General features: G+C 41.8%; 3 protein-coding genes across 5 annotated transcripts in view; 1 reads left to right on the forward strand and 2 right to left on the reverse strand.

The window, feature by feature from the left end:
- The window catches only part of LOC111982232 (muscarinic acetylcholine receptor M2-like), a 452,193-nt gene that overhangs the window by 195,440 nt on the left and 235,720 nt on the right, over positions 1-21,033 (reverse strand). The gene's annotated exons all lie outside the window — the stretch shown is intronic.
- pex26 (peroxisomal biogenesis factor 26) lies at positions 8,464-10,399 on the reverse strand. The gene is made up of 5 exons (XM_024013914.2): positions 10,027-10,399; positions 9,792-9,932; positions 9,293-9,621; positions 9,066-9,206; positions 8,464-8,836 (listed from the first exon to the last, which is right to left on the reverse strand). Exons 1-5 carry the CDS (start codon positions 10,236-10,238, stop codon positions 8,733-8,735), a joined length of 927 nt encoding a protein of 308 aa, XP_023869682.1. The 5' UTR covers positions 10,239-10,399; the 3' UTR covers positions 8,464-8,732.
- si:ch73-352p4.8 (cystine/glutamate transporter) lies at positions 11,893-20,554 on the forward strand. The gene is made up of 12 exons (XM_024013817.2): positions 11,893-12,463; positions 17,733-17,859; positions 17,975-18,090; positions 18,186-18,311; positions 18,420-18,519; positions 18,620-18,664; positions 18,763-18,886; positions 18,989-19,092; positions 19,195-19,291; positions 19,430-19,579; positions 19,703-19,880; positions 20,026-20,554. The coding sequence occupies exons 1-12, from the start codon at positions 12,229-12,231 to the stop codon at positions 20,088-20,090; spliced, it is 1,467 nt and encodes a 488-aa protein (XP_023869585.1). The 5' UTR covers positions 11,893-12,228; the 3' UTR covers positions 20,091-20,554.

Raw genomic sequence — 21,033 nt, forward strand, 5'->3', positions numbered from 1 at the left:
GGGCMGGCAGGCCTAGCTCACTATTTGAGAGACCGAGATACTAACAAATGCCCACCAACAAACTTTATTCTAGAGCTGGCTGAATATGTTTTGACGTATAACTATTTCAGGTTTGATGAATAATACTAACGTAAACTCGTACATCGCCTTGGTCCGTACAATTGCCCTTATTTTAGCGCCCCAAAAACGTAATACTTCCAGATCAACTGTAATGTCAATACCATTACAGTCCACATCAGTGGGCTCATCCAAAAGGAGACTGAACTTCTCATCCCCCACATCTGATGTTACCCTTTTGAGAAAATAAGGAGCCAGTARTCCCCTAATCATTTCTGTGCACTTGGTGCGGTGCATTTGGAAGTTTGTTGCTGCCACAGAATCTGAAAAGGCAGCTTTGCAAGCCATACCTAAATGGTTGCATGCTAGCAGCAAACAATGCTCCGCAATGGCCATTGCCATAGTAGCTTCTGCYCTTTTGCAGTTATCCACTTTCTTAACCAACTGTGGTAATGTCGACTGCGTTGTGGGGTTGTCGGTTTTGATTTATTTATATGCTTTGCTGTAGCACAATGTTTTTTGATGTCATACATTTTTGCAAGRATATCTGATTTGCAGTACGTCAATCATCCCCAATTACTGGCTTCAGCCACCCTTTAAATTCAGGTACAGACTCCCACTCTTTTCTGTACTTCTGGCGGTACAATTTTGATTGAGGCATGTTGATTGATGTTGTAAGTTCTGTTCAAGATCAAACATTTGTGACCAACTATATTCACTGGGTTTGTTTCGTCGAACGCATACTACTGCTGCTGCAGTCAGCCAACAATGATTTGCAATTTGCTGAAATTGCTGCTGGCCTTCTGCTGCTGAGCGCCTGCTGCTGACGTCACTCACAATTCACTTTTGCAGCCAGGCACGTGTGTTGTGACTGAGTGTGTGACAGAGAAAACCGGTTGTGTGTCATTTAGAGGGAAAATACATTTRAGCGTTTGAGTCACTTTTKAAAAGTTGCTAAAAGTTCCAAATTTTAAAAGTAGCTACATTTGTTGCTAGGTGCTGTTTGAAAAAAAAGTTGCTAGGGTACTCTGAAAAGTTGCTAAATCTAGCAACAAAATTGCTAAATTGGCATCACTGGTTCAAATGCATGACTGTACATATTGACGCAAACATTGACAAAGCTGAAGTAGAACTTTCCTCTGTATTCAAAACAGGTCCCTGCAATAAACCACTTCTACCTATGTGAAGCTAGCCACAATAAGGTTTAGCCACATRAGTGGAATTTGCGGGTCGCCTTCAAAATAAAAGTTCCTCATTGAAAGTGATGCAAATGGTTGCAAATTGTGGAATCATGCCATATTTGGAATGTRGTTATATAAATTCAACAAAATACAATAATTAGCTACCTGGCAAAAAATAAGTTGAAACAGCACTGTGGATGTATTAAACTCCCAAATAATTTGTGGCATACTTATATTTCACTGTACAGCCTTACCTATGGATTGTGGTTCAATGAAATGYGGTATCAGTCTACTCAGTGTCACCCACAGAACACAAATGTAAAGAATTTCCACAAATATTAGTGTTGTAACTGTTATTGTGGGACTTTGACTGTGGGAAATGACCTCCGCAGTCAGCCTATTGGTGTTAGTCAACAGTACCAGTCAAAAGTTTGGACACACCTACTAACTCAAGGGTTTTTCTTTATTTTTACTATTTTCTACATTGTAAAATAATAGTGAAGACATCAAAACTATGAAATAACACATATGGAAGCATGTATGTTTACCAAAAAAGTGTTAAACAAATTTATATAAAATTATATTTGAGATTCTTCAAAGTAGCCGCCCTTTGCCTTGATGACAGCTTTGCACATTCTTGGCATTCTCTCAATCGCCTTCATGAGGTAGTCACCTGGAATGTGTTTCAATTAACAGGTGTGCCTTGTTAAAAGTTAATTTGGAATTTCTTTCCCTCTTCATGCGTTTGAGCCAATCAGTTGTGTTGTGAAAAGGTAGGGGTGGTATACAGAGATAGCCCTATTGGTAAAAGACCAAGTCCATATTATGTCAAGAACAGCTCAAATGGGCAAAGAGAAACGACAGTCCATCATTACTTTAAGACATGAAGGTCAGTTAATGAGGAAAATTTCAAGAACATTAAAAGATTCTTCAAGTGCAGTCGTGAAAACCATCAAGCGCGATGATGAATCTGGCTCTCATGAGGACCGCCACAGGAAAGGAAGGCCCAGTTACCTATGCTACAGGGATACGTTTATTAGAGTTACCAGCCTCAGAAATTGCAGCCCAATAAATGCTTCACAGAGTTCAAGTAACAGACAACATAAAATGTTCAGAGGAGACTGCGTAAATCAGGCTTCATGGTCAAATTACTGCACAGATACCACTACTAAAGGACACCAATAAGAAGAAGAGACTTGCTTGGGACGAAAAAACGATCTATGGATATTAGACCAGTGGAAATCTGTCCTTTGGTCTGATGAGTCCAAATTTGAGATGGTTGGTTCCAACAGCCGTGTCTTTGTAAGACGAAGAGTAGGTGAACGGATGATCTCTGCATGTGTGGTTCCCACCGTGAAGCATGGAGGAGGAGGTGTGATGGTGTGGGGGTGCTTTGCTGGTGACATTGTCAGTGATGTATTTAGAATTCTTGGCACACTTAACCAYCATGGCTACCACAGCATTCTGCAGCGATACGCCATCCCATCTGTTTTGCGCTTAGTGGGACTATCATTTGTTTTTCAACAGAACAATGACCCAACACACCTCCAGGCTGTGTAAGGGCTATTTGACCAAAAAGGAAAGTGATGGAGTGCTGCATCAGATGACCTGGCTTCCACAATCACCCGACCTCAACCCAATTGAGATGGTTTGGGATGAGTTGGACTGCAGAGTGAAGGAAAAGCAGCCAACKAGTGCTCAGCATATGMGGGAACTCCTTCAAGACTGTTGGAAAAGKATTCCAGGTGAAGCTGGTTGATAGAATGCCAAGACTGTGKAAAGCTGTCATCAAGGCAAAGGGTGGCTACTTTGAAGAATCTAAAATATATTTSTTTAACACTACATGATTCCATATCTGTTATTCCATAGTTTTGATGTCTTCACTATTATTATACAATGTAGAAAATAGTAAAAATAAAGAAACCCTTCAATTAGTAGGTGTGTCCAAACTTTTGACTGGTACTGTACTTATTGTACACTGTACAGCCTATGGATTGTGGCTCAATGAAATGGGGTATCAGTCTACTCAGTGACACCCACAGAACACAATTGCGATGAGATTACACAAATATTAGTGTGATAGCTCATATTGCGGGACTCTGAAACCACTGTGAAATGAGCCACATAACGCTTACCAGACATCCTACTATATGCATTGGTGATTTACTACAGTCAAAGTCCCACAATAAGAGCTATGGCACTAATATTTGTGTAAACTCTTCACAGTTTAGTTCTGTGGGTGGCACTGAGTAGACCGATAACCAATTTCATTGATCCACAATCCATAGGCTGTACAGTGAAATAGAAGTATACCCCCAAATGCAACTCTGAAGTCTAATACATCCACAGTGCGATTTCAACAGATTGAATTTAGCATTCTCTAATGAAAATATGCTTTGACTGCACTATTTYTATCCATTTGCATCACTTTCAATCAGGGACTTTCCTTCTTGAAAGCGAACTGCAAAATGTCACTATTGTGGCTAATCCTTATTGTGGCTAGCTTCACATAGGTACCACATCTGACGATACAAACTTTAAACTAGACCTACATGTAAACACTCCCTGAGCTCTGAAGGCAACAGATAGTGAACAAATTATYATTATTTTCTTTCCGTAGCAAACGGTACCTGGTGGCTGGTATGAGAAGAAACACCCTTCGTCGTCGTCCGTGCAAGAAACACAAAATCACCAATCGAGAGTTCCATCTCGCTAATTTATCCACAAATCTCACCTCATCTCTTCTCTTCTCATACCGGCCACTAACACTAACAGGTACCACTGGCACCCAAGAAAACGGTTTGAAAGTKATGTTTATTTTATTATTATTATTACACAAGGTTGGGTAGGTTACTTTCTAAATGCAATCCGTTACAGTTACTAGTTACCTGTCCAAAATTGTAATTAGTAACGTAACTTTTGAATTTCCCAAACTCAGTAATGTATGATTACATTGTTACTTTTAGATTACTTRCCACTTAAGAGGCAAAAATGTATGTTATCAATTGAACCACATCTATTGCAGSATAAATCAATGTTAAAGTTGACACAGTTGGCCATATATGGATGTTACATTTTACTTTATGGGTTAGTTATGTAGGCTTCTTCTAACCCATCGCTTTCTAATACATATAATATGATTAAATTATATCTTTACATTAAAAACCAAAGTCTATAGGTAATTCCAGTCATTCCAATAAATGTTATACCCCTTGGTCTTCAAGAATGGGACTTGGAAATATGGAAGTATAGATTAGCCAAATTGTTTTACCTGAGCATAACCCTAAAACGAAGGACTTATTAGCCAGCCCTACTCTGTTGTTAATGATTTTGTTGCCATGGAGGACTGATTCGGCTCCATGATTTGAGTTGGGGGGAAAAAATGCTGCGCTCATGGAATGGCATGCTTTGAGCACTACTGAAAAGTGCTATTTACATGTGAAAAATGAATACCATATGCTGCATTTGCTAGAGGCCTATTGTTTAACTTTTTGTTGGTGACCCTTTGATATCTTGATAATATGCAGCTGTTTAAAGGGGAATTCCACAGATGAAACAATAACAAAACGGTTGCCCTGCCTCTGTTTTGGTAAAAAGCTGAGGAATGGGCCTATTTGTTATTTGGAGCGATTTAAAACAATCCACAATTTATTTTTAAGGCTAGGGGCAGCTAATGATCCTCTGTGGCCAAATCATGCTTTAGTATCCTATTTTGAATGATTTTTAAATTCTGTATAGACAGGAGTATGCTATATAATTTTGACAATTTTATTCAATTTACTTAGGGAAAGCTGCTTCCCATAGCCTTATGCCTTAAGTGCAGGAGCTGTCTTTTTCTAAGTCTGTCCATTAGACCAGTGGTTCCCAAACATTTTTTTATACTTTTGTCTTTATAAAATGATTCACTCATTCAATGAATCAGAGATCAAATGGATAAGGTTGGCTACTTCAAAAGCAAGGTATCTAACTAAACATATTTATATATAAGGCTAAAATATTCATGTTTTGCGGGAGATCTACACACTGCAAATTATTTGCCAATCAGGCTATTCTTAGAATATTTTTTACGTTGTTGCAATTACATGGCTACTGTTTAATAGAGGGAAATTCATTTTAATTTGAGAATCCCAGCTTTCCAATAGTGCAGATTTGTTTAGGCTCTACAGTGCTGGTGGAAAGGAACAACAAAACGTATGCATAGTTAGCTATAGTTAACTCGCGAGATAACTGCTACAAGTTATGTTTTGAATTGTTGATCTAGTTAGTCTGTCTTATTATTTTATACACCTGCTGCTGAAATGTTGCGCTCTCTCTACTTGAGCAATGGCCCACTCGCACTGGCACACACACAGCACCACAGACATGCACTGAACGTCACTCTGATAATGACTGATATGTATACTAAACACAAATAGAAACACAACATGTAAAGTGTTGGTCCCATGTTTCATGAGCTGAAATAAACAGCATGATCATTACACAGGTGCACCTTGTGCTGGGGACAATAAAAGGCTATTCTAAAATGTGCAGTTTTGTCACACAACACAATGTAACAGATGTCTCAAGTTTTGAGGGTGCGGGAATGCAGGAATGTCCAACAGAGCTGTTGCCAGAGAATGTAATGCTAATTTCTCGACCAAAGTCATTTTAGAGAATTTGGCATTACGTRCAACCGGCCTCACAACCACAGACCACAAGTAACCAAACCATCCCAGGACCTCCACATCCGGCTTCTTCACCTGCGGGATTGTCTGAGACCTGGACAGATGATGAAACTGAGGTGTATTTCTGTCTGTAATAAAACCCTTTTGTGGGGAAAAACTCATTCTGATTGGCTGGGCCTGGCTCACAAGTGGGTGGGTTCCGGACAGCTCCGGCCCAAGACATGTACTGATAATACTGTATGTAGTAAAACCTTCAGGTTTCAAACAATAAAGTAGCAATATGTTTTCAAAATGCATACTTCCTCCAGCTCACTGCAAAGTGATGAAGCCTGCCTTCTGTGCAAATGGGAAGCATGCTTCAATTACCAGTTGAGAAATTCAAATATTTGCTATTTTTATCATGGCCAATTACATCCAATTGGTAGTTACAGTCTTCTCCCATTTCTGCAGCACCCCTACAGACTCGGAGAGGTGAAGGTCGAAAGCCATGCGTCCTCCGAAACACGACCCTGCCAAGCCGCACTGCTTCTTGACCCACTGCTTGCTTAACCCAGAAGCCAGCCGCACCAATACGTCTGAGGAAGCACAGTCCAGCTAGCAACTGAAGTCAGCTTGCAGGCGCCCGGTCCRGCCACAAAGAGTCACTAGAGCACGATGGGACAAGGTAATCCCGGCCGGCCAAACCCTCCCCTAACCCAGACGACGCTGGGCCAATTGTGCGCTGTCTCATGGGTCTCCCGGTCACGGCCGGCTGTGACACAGTCTGGGATCAAACCCGGGTCTGTAGTGACGCCTCAAGCACTGCGATGCAGTGCATTAAACCGCTGCGCCACTCGGGAGGCCAAAAAAACTATTAACACAGGATTGCATTTAGAATTGTTGCTCATTGATTGGGCTTATAAAAGAGCTGCCTGACACATTTTCTGCTAAAAGGCCCTGTATCTGTATGCTGTGCATGTGATAAATAAGATACATAAGGAATATAATACACACATACCAATTTAATTCCACAAAATTATGCAAATTAAGACATAGACCAATAAGCATGAATGGTCAAATGTATTTCCATCAAATGGTATTTCCATCAATGAATAGGCTAAAAAGCATTATTTCGCAATGGGATTTTTTCCTTCTCCCGGACAATTGTCAGGTGGCAATTTGACTTAATCTGCKAAAAAAAAATTATATATATATATATTAAAAAACAGCTATTACAGGCTAACTGGAAACCCTGTCTAGCAGTGGTGCAGTGGTGCTTGGAGAAGTGGGTWTACTCTAATTTTGCCCCCCAAAAATCCAAAAAGGCTTGCCGGTGAAGGAAAAGGCACCCTGTGTGAAAAATGCTGTTTTCCTACAGTTTTTTCTCTTCTGTTTTACTATATTTTTTTCAGGTTTTCACTCAAAATCACACTTTTTAATAGAAAAACAACTAAGTCCACAACAATGCTTAAAACACATCAGGAGACCATTTTTCTGGTCTGGGAAAAATATAAATATTTGGAGGGTGTAGTTGCCTTTTAATTGAATTGCTCACCTATCAAGTGACCATTTGTCTAGCCGTGTGTTTGTACTGTACAATGTAGGCCTACATGGCAGAGTTTGCAAAACAAATGCCCTCCCGATTGATACAAATCATCATGATTTCATTCTGCCAGGTAACCCTTTACCAAGGTTTTTTTGGTGAAGCCTATACAATTGTTCATTCAAACAGCGCTTGATGACTGAACTGTGCATTACAAAGATTCAACCAAGACTTCGGACCAAACTTTTTCAATACCTGGTTCCATTGTTTCCTTAGTTCCTGGTAGATAAAAGTTGAAACCTCTTTCCTACAATACCAGCTACTGATGTCGTTCAATTCTGTGAGCTGCTCCAATGCGAAAACCAATTGAGCGTGGTTGCTGCCTGATATTCTGCAGAAATGAGCTATGTGTGTGCTGCGCATGTGAATATATTTCACATGCTTTGCGATTATGTAGGCTACTTTGTGCATGATGTCGCTATTGTACTACATAATTGATATGGCGTATAACTTGGATATGCATCAGTGGGGATTAAGAATTAATACGTAATGCCCACTGAACAAAAGTGGGTATACCTACGTATAGCTCCCACTACTATCTAGTATACACTAGCTAGCTAGCTAGCACACACTACTAGCTAGTAAACCTAGTACACACTAGCTAGCTAGTAAACCTAGTACACACTAGCTAGCTAGTAAACCTAGTACACACTAGCTATCTAATACACACTAGCGCGCTAATACATGCGCCATCCTCTCTGGCAGCATTCAACCAGTCTGATCCCGTATACCTCACAGCATCTGTGTCCTGAGAAGGTATCTGCTGGAGCCAGACCCTATTGAAAGATACTGGAGTAATTCATAATGAGAGAATTATCATTTTACCAATTAAAAATCTTTCACTGTCATGTAAAAGTTATAATATGTCTGACATGCATCTGATTACAATTAGCTTACTTACAGCAGTTGATTTGGATTGGGAAATTCATATCAACACAAAATGTGTCACCACACACACTATCTGGCTCGCTCGCACACACACCTATATGGGAGCAACTGAATCTGCAACACCAGGGAAATTAATTCTGACTATTACTATCACATTCTGCCTTCACAGGTATCCATGCTGTTCACATTTAGCCTTCACAGGTATAAATGTTGTTGTTGCCAACAAAAGCCCCCCTAATTTCTCTCTTTATCTCAGTCACTAATTCATATTTACATGGTGAGGGTCAATGGTGAGCTCTTGTTTCTCAGTCAAATTTAAACCATAATGTCCCAGCACCAGGCTGTATGGTTTTACAGTTCTTAGCTCTGAGCTCTGGCTTGATAGTAAGGGGCAAACATTGCATCCCACATCTGCTTCAGCATCTGCAGCATCTGTGAGATCCAGGGGAAAGATGAGGGATGAGCTGTGGAGAAACCATATCCAAGAATCATCATAACATTTCTGCTCTTTGTGCTGATATCTAGTCTCTTATGTGTTTAAATACAGTAGGTAGGTTGGGTGCAATCAAAAGTTAGACAAAAGCTGTATGCTAAGTGCTAGACTAGTATTAACTAAAGCAACCACATTATTTGGATGTTGACAGTTTCTTTCAATGATTGAATAATAGGCGTACAACGTTATTTATTTTGTACCTGGATCCATTCGGACAAAAAGCATGTAGAGAAGGACCGCAGCCAGAAAGACTCTCCGAAGACGGAATAACCCACCACTGGCTACTGATAGTCCTCTGTTCAAAAGCCTAAGCAAGGCCTCAAGTTTCTGAATCCCAGCACCTACAAAGCACAAACACAGCCAGTCACACTGTCTGGCAGCATTAAATTCAATACAAATGGTTAATGCAATTGTAAGTGAGATGCACCTTGAGGTGTGTTAAGTCCAGCAACCACCACCACAGGACTGGGGTTGGGATTAGGGCTTGGAGGTTGTTCTTGGCTGAGGTTCTCTTTATTCTCCACGATATCCAGTGCTGTTTGTTTCTGGTCCTCTGTGAATGCAATACCTCCCACCTCACCAAAAACCAACTCCCGTGCCTCTGTCATATGACCTAAAGGCACTAGAATATGCAGTAAATAAAGCTCTGCTACAGTCCCAAATCCTACCAATCTCCCATTGGATGGGCAGCACAGCCAAACATTGCCTGCCTCCTGCATCATAGCTTGCTCACCCACTTTGGTGTAGAGGAGTATGCTACAAAWAAAGAAGAGGGACATGGAGAAAAACATGACTGCAGGGTGAATTGGGGTTACATATTTACATGCCAATTGAAAACATAAATCAATGTGCAGTGTCTGCAGTGTATAAAACTGTTATAATGGAAGAAATTAGCCTGAAAATTAACCATGTTACATTTTCCTCACCACATCTGCATTATTTTTGCAGATATTTTCTCAGGGCACTCATAATGCTGCAGAATCCATGCCAGTACACCAGGCCACTGATTGAGTTCAGCCAATGCTTGAATCCCCACAATGCAGAGTGCAGCCTTCAACTCCCCATACCTGAAAGTCAGATGGACAACGGTTTAGTCCAATAATGCAATGCAACAAGGACCATGTCATGAAAGCAGAGCAAATTCTAAATACTAATACCCACCTACTGTCCTCTTGCTCCGCGTTTAAAAGGCTCACCAGACCTCTCTCACATGTGTCAAATGCAGCTTGGAAATCCTTCTGAACCATTAACTGCTCGGCAGCTGAGTCCAACAGTCCATGTGTCAGTGCAAAATTTGAACTCAACGGGGGGCTTTGACGGACAGATCCGAAGCTGAGAGTGTGAGCCATTGAGGTGGACGAGTTGCTCATCATTGTACTGTAGGTAGCTAACGTTATGTCTATTTTAGTTGTTTGTGCCAATAAATTGTAAGACGAATCACCAACAGTCAACCAAACATTAGTAATGTTTTTAGCAATATGTTAAACGTGCCGTAAATTATGTGCTGGTGGTACCTGCCTTGTACAAATTTGTTTACATTCTGAGGCAATATACATGCTATTATTTGGCTTCCGCACTCACCACCAATCATATTCGGAGATTACTCATGAACACAAGGCAGCCAATCACTTGCGTTCTTATTTATACGTAACCCTCCAGGTGCGCTCGATTTAGCTTTAGCTCGCCCGGCGTGCCGGATGGGGTTCCAGTTGATCGTTTGGGACCTCTTTTGACATCCCCCCKAAATATGCTTGCAATTCAAAGAAAAATTAATGTGGCCAAGCAGATTTCTCTATGCGACATTAAAGTATTAATTAATTAATAAATATAACCACAGAATATGATAATTGATTTGTGGGATATCTGGAACAACAGAGCATTTGCAAATACATTTGCATCACTGTTTTTGTAAGACAAGGACAGAAAGTGATGAAGTTGTAGAACTCAAAATAACTCTATGCCATGAGCTGACTATACTGTGCAAAGTAAGGTTTGGGTGTTAAGGGACTTTCATTAACTCCATTTTCTGTTGAGAGACCGATTTAGATGGTTCTAAATATTAGACYTGATGTTTGATGTTGGACCTGCAGCAATTTGAAATACTTATTTTTCATAGCAGTAGGGATCTCTCCAAAACATCCTCACAATTTTCAGCTGAATAAACATGAAAATAAGACAAATAAATGCCATACTTTCCCTTTCTGTATTATTCAAGCCGCATAATGTGATGGTGTAGAGTGGTGAAATGTCAGATAAGTTATTGTGAATATGATCCTTAGTTTCCCGGAAATGCTGACACCCATTGTCAAGACATGCAATTACAACTAAACATGTCAAATGAAAATAAAGCAGCTATAACGCTGTTAACTGCTGTTAACAAGCGACGGATTAACTGAAATGGACAGCCACAGTCTCACAAGCGTTAAGAAAAGAGAGGCCAGATAAATTTTTTCACAGTTTTCTTTTGGATCCCTCACATGTGATCTCACGCTGAAGTTTCCTTGCTAATGACAAAAATACTTCACAGTTCACACACATGGAGAAACTACATTACCTTGGTTTTATTCATCAGGCGTGTGTGCAGAGAGACAGAATTGACATGCCAATTATTTGATGTTGCATTCAACCCCATTTTAGTYTTGACATTTGTGTCATATTGGATGTTATTTGGTTATGATTTGGTTATGAATGAATTCTACTGATATTTTGTGGATAATAGTGAGAACATCAATAAGGCCATCTGCTCCTATAGCACGTATACTTTCTCTGTTGTGAAGTTGTTGTTGAAAGTGACCCTCCTGTTATCTGTACAGCTGCCTCTACAAGGGGTGTTTGGGTTCTCTCCCCATGGTATTCTGTGTTTAAAGCAAGACTACTTGCTTTGTTTCCTGCTTGTGCAGGATTGGTGAGTTTCAATGGTTACTGATTGTGCTGATTTGCAAGAGCCAATGAGGGGGTAAAAAACAAGTTCAGGGGAGATGGCCTTGTGCAAGTGTGAGGGTTATACTCGTCTACCCGTTCAGCTCATACAGCTCCACTCGGCTTGTCTCGTCTTCTATGCTAGTCCTCTACATACAGCAATCTTCATTGGATAAATACAAGCAGTTTCAGTATAAGAAGAGAGATATATGAATGTTATAGTTTATCCATAAAGGGATTGACCATACTTTTGTGTTCATAAAGAGAGAATACTTTATTGTTCACTTAAATGGACTACTTCTGTGTTTTCTTTAAACTGGAATGTGAAAGGATTTTTGCTGTTTAAAAGTAATTTTTGGTATTTGATTTATTCACTGGAACTTGTTGGTGTAAGGCTGGATATCTAAACAAGGTGTGTGTTCACACCTTCAAGGCTGCAGAGGCATGGGCATAGATGGAATTCAGTCGAAGGAAGAGGGGGATGAGGTGAAGGAGAAGAAAGAAGATGAAGTGATCCACCTGAGGAGGACAATAGGTCTGCTTCCGGCTATCTCCTTCATCATCGGTACCGTGGTGGGCAGCGGCATCTTCATTGCACCAAAAGGGGTTCTGATGAACAGTGGTAGTGTGGGCCTGTCACTGGTGGTTTGGGCCCTGTGTGGGGTTCTCTCGACCTTCGGTAAGCACCAACTGTCATTTTAAAAGAGGTAGTGTACCTATGAGAGCAAGAGGAGCATAATTGTGATGTTTGAGAGTGGTAGTTGCTAACACAATATCTGTTTTGAAACATTTTTATTAGATATTCACATCAGGCGGATTCAGTATTGTTAAGGTCCAATGCAGCCATTTTTATCTTAATATTAAAACATTTCTGGGTAACAATTAAGCACCTTACTGTGATTTCTTTCAATTAAAATGGTTAAAAAGATACAAAAATAGCTTCTTAGCAAAAAGCAATTTYTCTCGCAAGAATTTTGCTAGGACTGTATGGGAAAGGTCTGAATGAGGAGCCTAATTGGAGTAGCCTAATGGGAGGGATATGTAATCTGAAAACTAGCTGTTATTGGCAGAGAGGTATATTATTGTTATTGGTCTATTAACTTACATTGCCTGGTGATGTAGCAAGGCAGGGCAAAACAAGCTGAAATATCAGGCAGTCTTTTCAAACAGCTCTTACATTAAAAGTGTATTATCATAATTTTCACAGTATTATTCCAACCTCATAGTGTGGAAATATATATAAAACACAGGTAAATCATGCATTTGACAACACTGTCCCTTTAATTCACAGACAGCATACAACATTCACTCCCTTAATGGAAATTTAGGCTACCTCAGAGGTGTAATCTAGTACTCGCTGTATTTTCTTTGGCAGTAAACTGTGCTGGATGTATTCACTTAGCTGAATGATCTGGCCAAGGTCCACAATCCTCTGGTATTTGCACATGCGATCAACCTTTGCACCTACAGTTGAAGTTGAAAGTTTACATACACCTTAGCCAAATACATTTAAACTCAATTTTTCACAATTCCTGACATTGAATCCTCGTAAAAAATTTGCTGTCTTAGATCAGTTAGGATCACCACTTTATTTTAAGAATGTGAAATGTCAGAATAATAGTAGAGAGGATTTATTTCAACTTTTATTTCTTTCATCACATTCCCAGTGGGTCAGAAGTTTACATACACTAGTATTTGGTAGAATTGCCTTTAAATTGTTTAACTTGGGTCAAACGTTTCGGGTAGCCTTTCACAAGATTCTCACAATAAAAGTTGGGTGAATTTTGGCCCATTCCTCCTGACAGAGCTGGTGTAACTGAATCAGGTTTGTAGGCCTCCTTGCTCGCACACGCTTTTTCAGTTCTGCTCACAAATTTTCTATAGGATTGAGGTCAGGGCTTTGTGATGGCCACTCCAGTACCTTGACTTTGTTGTCCTTATTAAGCCATTTTGCCACAACTTTGGAAGTATGATTGGTGTCATTGTCCATTTGGAAGACCCATTTGCGACCAAGCTTTAACTTCCTGACTGATGTCRTGAGATGTTGCTTCAATATATCAACAAAATGATGCAATCTATTTTGTGAAATGCACCAGTCCCTCCTGCAGCAAACCACCCCCACAACATGATGCTGCCACCACTGTGCTTCACAGTGGGATGGTGTTCTTCGGCTTGCAAGCCTCCCCCTTTTTCCTCCAAACATAACGATGGTCATTATGGCTAAACAGTTCTATTTTTGTTTCATCAGACCAGAGGACATTCCCAAAAAGTACGATCTTTGTCCCCATGTGCAGTTGCAAACCGTAGTCTGGCATTTTTATGGCAGTTTTGCAGCAGTGGCTTCTTCCTTTCTGAGCGCCTTTCAGGTTATGTTGATATAGGACTCGTTTTACTGGGATATAGATACTTTTGTACCTGTTTCCTCCAGCATCTTCACAAGGTCCTTTGCTGTTGTTCTGGGATTGATTTGCACTTTTCGCACCAAAGTATGCTCACCTCTAGGAGACAGAACGCGTTCCTTCCTGAGCGGTATGACGGCTGCGTGTCCCATGGTGTTATTACTCCGTACTATTGTTGTACAGATGAACGTGTACCTTCAGATGTTTGGAAATAGCTCCCAAGGATGAACCAGACTTGTGGAGGTCTACAATAATTTTTCTGACGTCTTGGCTGATTTCTTTTGATTTTCCAATGATGTCAAGCAAAGAGGCACTGAGTTAGAAGTAGGCCTTAAAATATATCCACAGGTTCACCTCCAATTGACTCAAATGATGTCAATTAGCCTATCAGAAGCTTCTAAAGCCATGACATCATTTTCTGGAATTTTCCAAGCTGTTTAAAGGCACAGTCAACTTAGTGTATGTAAACTTCTGACCCACTGGAATTGTGATACAGTGAATTATAAGTGAAATAATCTGTCTGTAAAAATTGTTGGAAGAATTACTTGTGTCATACACAAAGTAGATGTCCTAACCGACTTGCCAAAACTATAGTTTGTTAACAAGAAATTTGTGGAGTGGTTGAGAAACAAGTTTTAATAACTCCAACATAAGTGTATGTAAACTTCCGACTTCAACTGTATAAAGTAACTCTGACTTATCTTATTTAATTAAGATAATAACAGTTGTCACGCCCTGACCATAGTAAGCAGTTTTTTCCTGTGTTGGTTGGGCGTGATAGTGACTTGGGTGGTCATCAGTGTTTTTGTATTTCTATGGTGCCTGATATGGTTCCCAATCAGAGGCAGCTATTTATCGTTGTCTCTGATTGGGGATCATACTTAGGTAGCCATTTCCCCATTGGTTTTCGTGGGAGCTTGTCTACATTGAGTTGCCTGAGTGCACACCAGTAGCGTCACGTTTCGTTTATGAGTTATTGTTTTGGTGAATTTCAGTTTATAAAAAATATGTGGAACTCTATTCACGCTGCGCCTTGGTCTACTCATTTCAACGAGCGTGACCGAAGATCCCACCAACAAAGGACCAAGCAGCGTGCCCAGGAGGAGGAAGTATCCTGGACTTGGGAAGAGTTCCTAGTGGGAAGGGATCCTGGACTTGGGAGGAATCCTGGCAGGACAGGATCGACTTCCTTGGCGGGAGTCGCCTAGGAGCATGAGAGGACAGCAACGACTTCGGGAGGAAGGCACAGAAACCCCAAGAATTTCTTTTGGGGGGCACATGAAGCAGTCGGCGAGCCGAGGAGTGAACCAGAGCCAGTCAGGGAGTCGAGTGAGAGCTCGACGCAAGATTCTCGAGAGAGGTGCTGACGTTGAGAGCGCTGCAGAGTGGGGGCGTGCTGAGGTGCGTGTCATCAGCCCTGGTGCCACCTGTACCGGTCCCACGCATCAGGTCTCCAGTGCGCCTTCACAGCCCAGTGCGTTCTGTGCTAGCGTCCCGCACTTGCCGGGCTGGATGAGCATCCAGTCGGGAAGGGTTGTGCCAGCTCTCGGCTTTAGACCTCCAGTGCGCCTCCACAGTCCAGTACGTCCTGTGCCTCCTCTCGCACTCGCCCTGAGGTGCGTGTCATCAGCCCGTACCACCTGTACCGGTCCCACGCATCAGGTCTCCAGTGCGCCTCCACAGTCCAGTACGTCCTGTGCCTCTTCCCCGCACTCGCCCTGAGGTGCGTGTCATCAGCCCGGTGCCACCTGTACCGGCCCACGCATCAGGCCTCCAGTGCGCATCCACAGTCCAGAGCTTCCGGCGACAGTTCCCAGTCCAGAGCTTCCGGCGACAGTTCCCAGTCCAGAGCTTCCGGTGACAGTTCCCAGTCCAGAGCTTCCGCGACAGTTCCACGGTCCGGAACCTCCTGAGACGGTCCGGGAACCTCCTGAGACGGCCCGGGAACCTCCTGAGACGGCCCGGGAACCTCCTGAGACGGCCCGGGAACCTCCTGAGACGGTCCACGGTCCGGGAACCTCCTGAGACGGTCCACGGTCCGGGAACCTCCTGAGACGGTCCGGAGCTTCCGGTGATGATCCCCGCACCAGAACCGCCATGGAGGAAGACGTAATCTGCGAGCGGAGTGGGTACTCGTCCCGCACCGGAGCCGACGCCCTGTGTCACCCATCATAGATGCCCACCCGGACCCTCCCCTATTGAGTCAGGTTTTGCGTCGGAGGTCCGCACCTTTTGGGGGTACCGTCACGCCCTGACCATAGTAAGCTGTTTTTCTCTGTGTTGGTTGGGGCGTGATAGTGACTTGGGTGGTCATCTAGGTGTTTTTTGTATTTCTATGGTGGCCTGATATGGTTCCCAATCAGAGGCAGCTGTTTATCGTTGTCTCTGATTGGGGATCATATTTAGGTAGCCATTTCCCCATTGGTTTTCGTGGGAGCTTGTCTACATTGAGTTGCCTGAGTGCACACCAGTAGCGTCATGTTTCGTTTATGCGTTATTGTTTTGTTTTGGTGAGTTTCAGTTRATAAAAAATATGTGGAACTCTATTCACGTTGCGCCTTCGTCTACTCATTTCAACGAGCGTGACAACAGTTCCCTGTACAGGTTATTGTCATATATGCCTCCACTATTATTTGTACCATTAACTTAATTTAAAACATTTATTATCATTCAAGTATATGAGTCCTTGCACAGATGTCCAAATGTTTACTATTAAACTGATGGTTTAATATACAGATGTAGGATCTTAATTTGAGCCAGTTTGCTACAGCAGGAAAATGAGCCTGCAACAGGAAATGTGAATTATTATGTGCATTATAATTAATGGCCATTTTTGTAGGGGTTGATGCATTTTTCATTAGAGCAAACCAAGTCTGAAATGGAAATTTAATTGGAAATTACAAACTTTAGAAGCCTTTATAAACCTGAAATACACTACAAGTTTGAATTTCCTGCACAGATTCTAAGCAACAAAATTCTAAGCAACAAGTGATCAAATTAAGAGCTGTACTATTCATTAAGGCTGTTTATAGGGTAATAGCCTACGGCTGACCAAATAAACAGATCAAAAGGGTAGTATGGGCTGAAAGCATGGGGTGGATGTATGGCTGACCTTTCCCAGGTATACCCCCAGTGTTTAACTTTATTATACCACAGTTACAAGCACAGCTATAACTAGTGATATGCACTGAATAATGAATATTTAAAAAAATGTTTCCTGAATGTATAGAGATAGTTATACAAAATAAAATATCCCAGCCCACTGAGCAAAAACTTGAGTCCACATAATTTCAACCAACAAATTCAATGTGATGGCGTTGAGCCAAAGTGGAAAACTGACTGTATTTGAAAAAAGTCATCAACGTAAGGGAATTTAGTATTTTTTTCACTCAACTTTTCACCTGAATCCAATGACATGGTGAATRTRTTTTGTGATTTCACGTTGAATTCACGTTAGTTGACCACTCAACCAAATGTAAATCAAAACTTTGTTGAACTGACGTCTATGCCATGTGGGAGATGTGTCATCTGTTTTTCTCCTTTGTCCAGGGGCCTTGTGTTATGCTGAGCTGGGAACCACATTTACAAAGTCAGGGGGCCACTACACCTATCTGCTGGAGACATTAGGACCCTTGCCTGCGTTCCTGCGTCTCTGGGCAGAGTTTTTATTCATCAGGTCAGCAGCCTGTATCTCTGTCTCTTTGCATACACTCTTAGAATAGTTTAGGAGACAAACTTGTAGTAAACTATACTTTCTAATACTTTTACTGTACTCCATGTGGACTGTAAAGGCCAGCTGTAGCATCCTATGTGTCCCTGGCGTTCGGACGCTATGTGGTGGATCCCTTTTTCAGCCCTTGTGCTCCTCCCACAGCACTGATTAAACTGGTCAGCATCCTTGGAGTGAGTGAGTGATAAAATACAATCGATAAGACTTTGTGAATTGTTTGATTACTATGGAATACTATTTCAACGAGGTTTATCTTCCCCCTCTCCCTGTAGCATTTGTGGTGGCGATAAACTGCTGGAGTGTGACCCTGGCCTCTCGCACCCAGATCACGCTGACATTCATCAAGATGTTTGCCCTGGTCCTAATCATCGTTCCTGGCATCATGGCATTAGCCAGAGGTGGGGTAGTGGTTTTGGTAGAGTAACATGATACACGATGTACACAATATACCCAGGACCCTATTCAATCAAACCCTGCTAACTCGTTTTCATCTCTCCCCTCCCCAGGACAGACAGAGAACTTTCAGAATGGGTTTGAGATTGATACATTAACACTGAATAAGCTACCATTGGCKTTTTATTCTGGTCTATATGCCTATGGTGGATGGTAAGCAGTGCACAAGAAAATCCCATATCATATACCAATTGTTGTGTTATCCATAAAGAACTGTTAACTGATAAATTGACATCTTTTACTTTCTTTGCAGGTTTTATCTGAATTTTGTCACAGAGGAGGTCATTAACCCAAATAGGTATTTTACATTAWAAAAAACAATGTGATTGACCAATTATTTCCACACAAAAAAATCAAGTAACCTCAAGTCTTTGTTTGTCTGCTCTATTTTGTCAGAAACATCCCACTGGCAATCATCTTCTCCATGGTGACGGTGACTGTGTGCTACGTTCTTGTCAACGTGGCCTATTACACCATGATGACAGCAGAGGAGCTTCTTGTGTCTGACGCTGTGGCTGTGGTCAGTAKTYTGGCATCAYATGGTCAAAMCCAAGAGAAGGAAAATAACTGCATYTGAAYTGAACTGCATGTCAGCCTRATATACGCTGTCTGTTTWTCGCAGACGTTTGCCAATCGTGCGCTTCACGGCTTGGCCTCTGTGATTCCTGTACTGGTAGCTGTGTCCTGTCTTGGGGCGCTGAACGGTGGCTTCTTTGGAGCACCCAGGTAATAATGCTGCACTCTCGTAATTCAGAAACGTACACCTTGATGTACGCTTGGCTGGTTCTATTCACGAGACGTCTGTCTGTCTGTCTGTCCGTGGTGCAGGATGCTGTTTGTGGGGGCCAGGGAGGGACACTGGCCAGTCCTCTTCTCAATGATCCACATCCATCGAAACACGCCTCTGCCTGCTGTTCTGCTGCTGGTATAGTCTACTACTACTGCCCATAGTCTACCTTGCCAACCCAATTAGTCTCTTTACAGACATTTGTATTGGSTTGATGAGGTAGGTCTATGCTTTGCTTTCATGGTCCAGTTGAGATGTTTGTTGTCCTTCCTGCAGTATCCGTTGGTGGTAGTGATGGTGGCCAGAGGAGAGATATTCCAGCTGATCAACTTTGCCTCCTTCTCCCGGTGGCTCTTCATTGCCATGGCGACCATGGGGATGCTCATCCATCGCTACCGCTTCCCCCTCCACCCAAGACCCTTCAAGGTTGCTATGACTACTATAATTAACTCATGTTACTTGTTTGGTACTTACTAGTTGGCTGTTTCTTGACTGTTTACCTKGTTTTATTCCTYTGATCAGCTCATAATTCTATTCTATGTCTACTAGGTGCCGCTGGCCATTGCAGTCACTTTCACAGTGGTGTGCTTCTTCATCGTTGGGCTGTCTCTGTACTCAGACCCCTGGAACACAGGGGGCAGCTGTGCTCTCACCCTGTCTGGAGTCCCTGTCTACTACCTGACCGTGCACCGCTCACGCCTGCCCGCCCGATGGAGAAAGAGCTTCAGTGAGTCACATCCTTATCATGCCACTATAATGTTGTTGTCATCATACTGAATTACTGATAGCAGAAATGTCAGGTGAGGGTGGTGTTGTGTGGGATAGTTATGGCTGTTGTGAGTCACCGACAGGACTGTCTCTCTATTCTCCAGACTACTGCAGTAAGCAGCTCCAGATACTGCTGGAGGTGGCTCAGCAGGAAGTCCAGACCTACTAAAGACGCCTCTTTACTCACACACACTGACCAGACGAACGGACACCCATTGCTGTGCCCTCCATATTGTATATGGATGTGAATACCAAGGCATGTTACTTAGATTTGGAAAAGAATGAGCCGTTAACTCTACAGCATTCACTGCTCGGAAAGTTAGTTCTGCTGAAAAAACCCCAATGACTATTGTTTTTGTTTACTTGAATTAATGAGGTGTACTTTTTACGCTTTGAATACGATATATGTTTTGTGTTGATTATTTACATTTAAAATGACAATCATGAGAAAATGTTGCCATACTGGTATTTGGTACTCAAAACAAAGAGAAACTGTGACGTATTCATTCATTCCATTTACATAGGATTCATAAAACAGACATGCTTTTCTTAAACATCCCAAAAGTTACCCATGTCAGTTTTTCCACAAACCCTGCTCTGGGGTCTGTTGTACCAGACATGTAATAAATACTGAACCAGAATGRAAAAGTTCTTGCATATTATGTGGTGTTCATGCCCCTTCCAGTTTATCATACCTTCAATTATAATATGGGACAAGAAACCCAGGACTGTGTGAATCTAGTCAAAGTTAAGACATCTAATCCCACCCAATGTGAAAAGAAGCAGCAAAGTCACCGGGTTTCACTGTAGTCAGCACACCCACCCAAAAAMAAAAAAGTKATTTTAAACATTTACATTAACTACTTTCCAAGACACCAATACTGTAAAAACACAAAGCAAAGTCAATCACCAGCAATCCCATGCCATGATATTAAACACTAGCAGACAGGATGCTCCTCAAACTTTAACCTGAATGTGTCCACAAGCACAGCTAACAAACAAACCAAGAATAACTATAAAAAGCCATACATCGTTCAGAATTGGTCATAAGCAAATGATGCYGTCTTCCTTTCCATTAACAAAGTAACAACTATGACCGTTCGATCAAAATA

The sequence above is a fragment of the Salvelinus sp. IW2-2015 genome, linkage group LG3 (assembly GCF_002910315.2).
Source record: "Salvelinus sp. IW2-2015 linkage group LG3, ASM291031v2, whole genome shotgun sequence".
NCBI classification, from domain to species: domain Eukaryota; kingdom Metazoa; phylum Chordata; class Actinopteri; order Salmoniformes; family Salmonidae; genus Salvelinus; species Salvelinus sp. IW2-2015.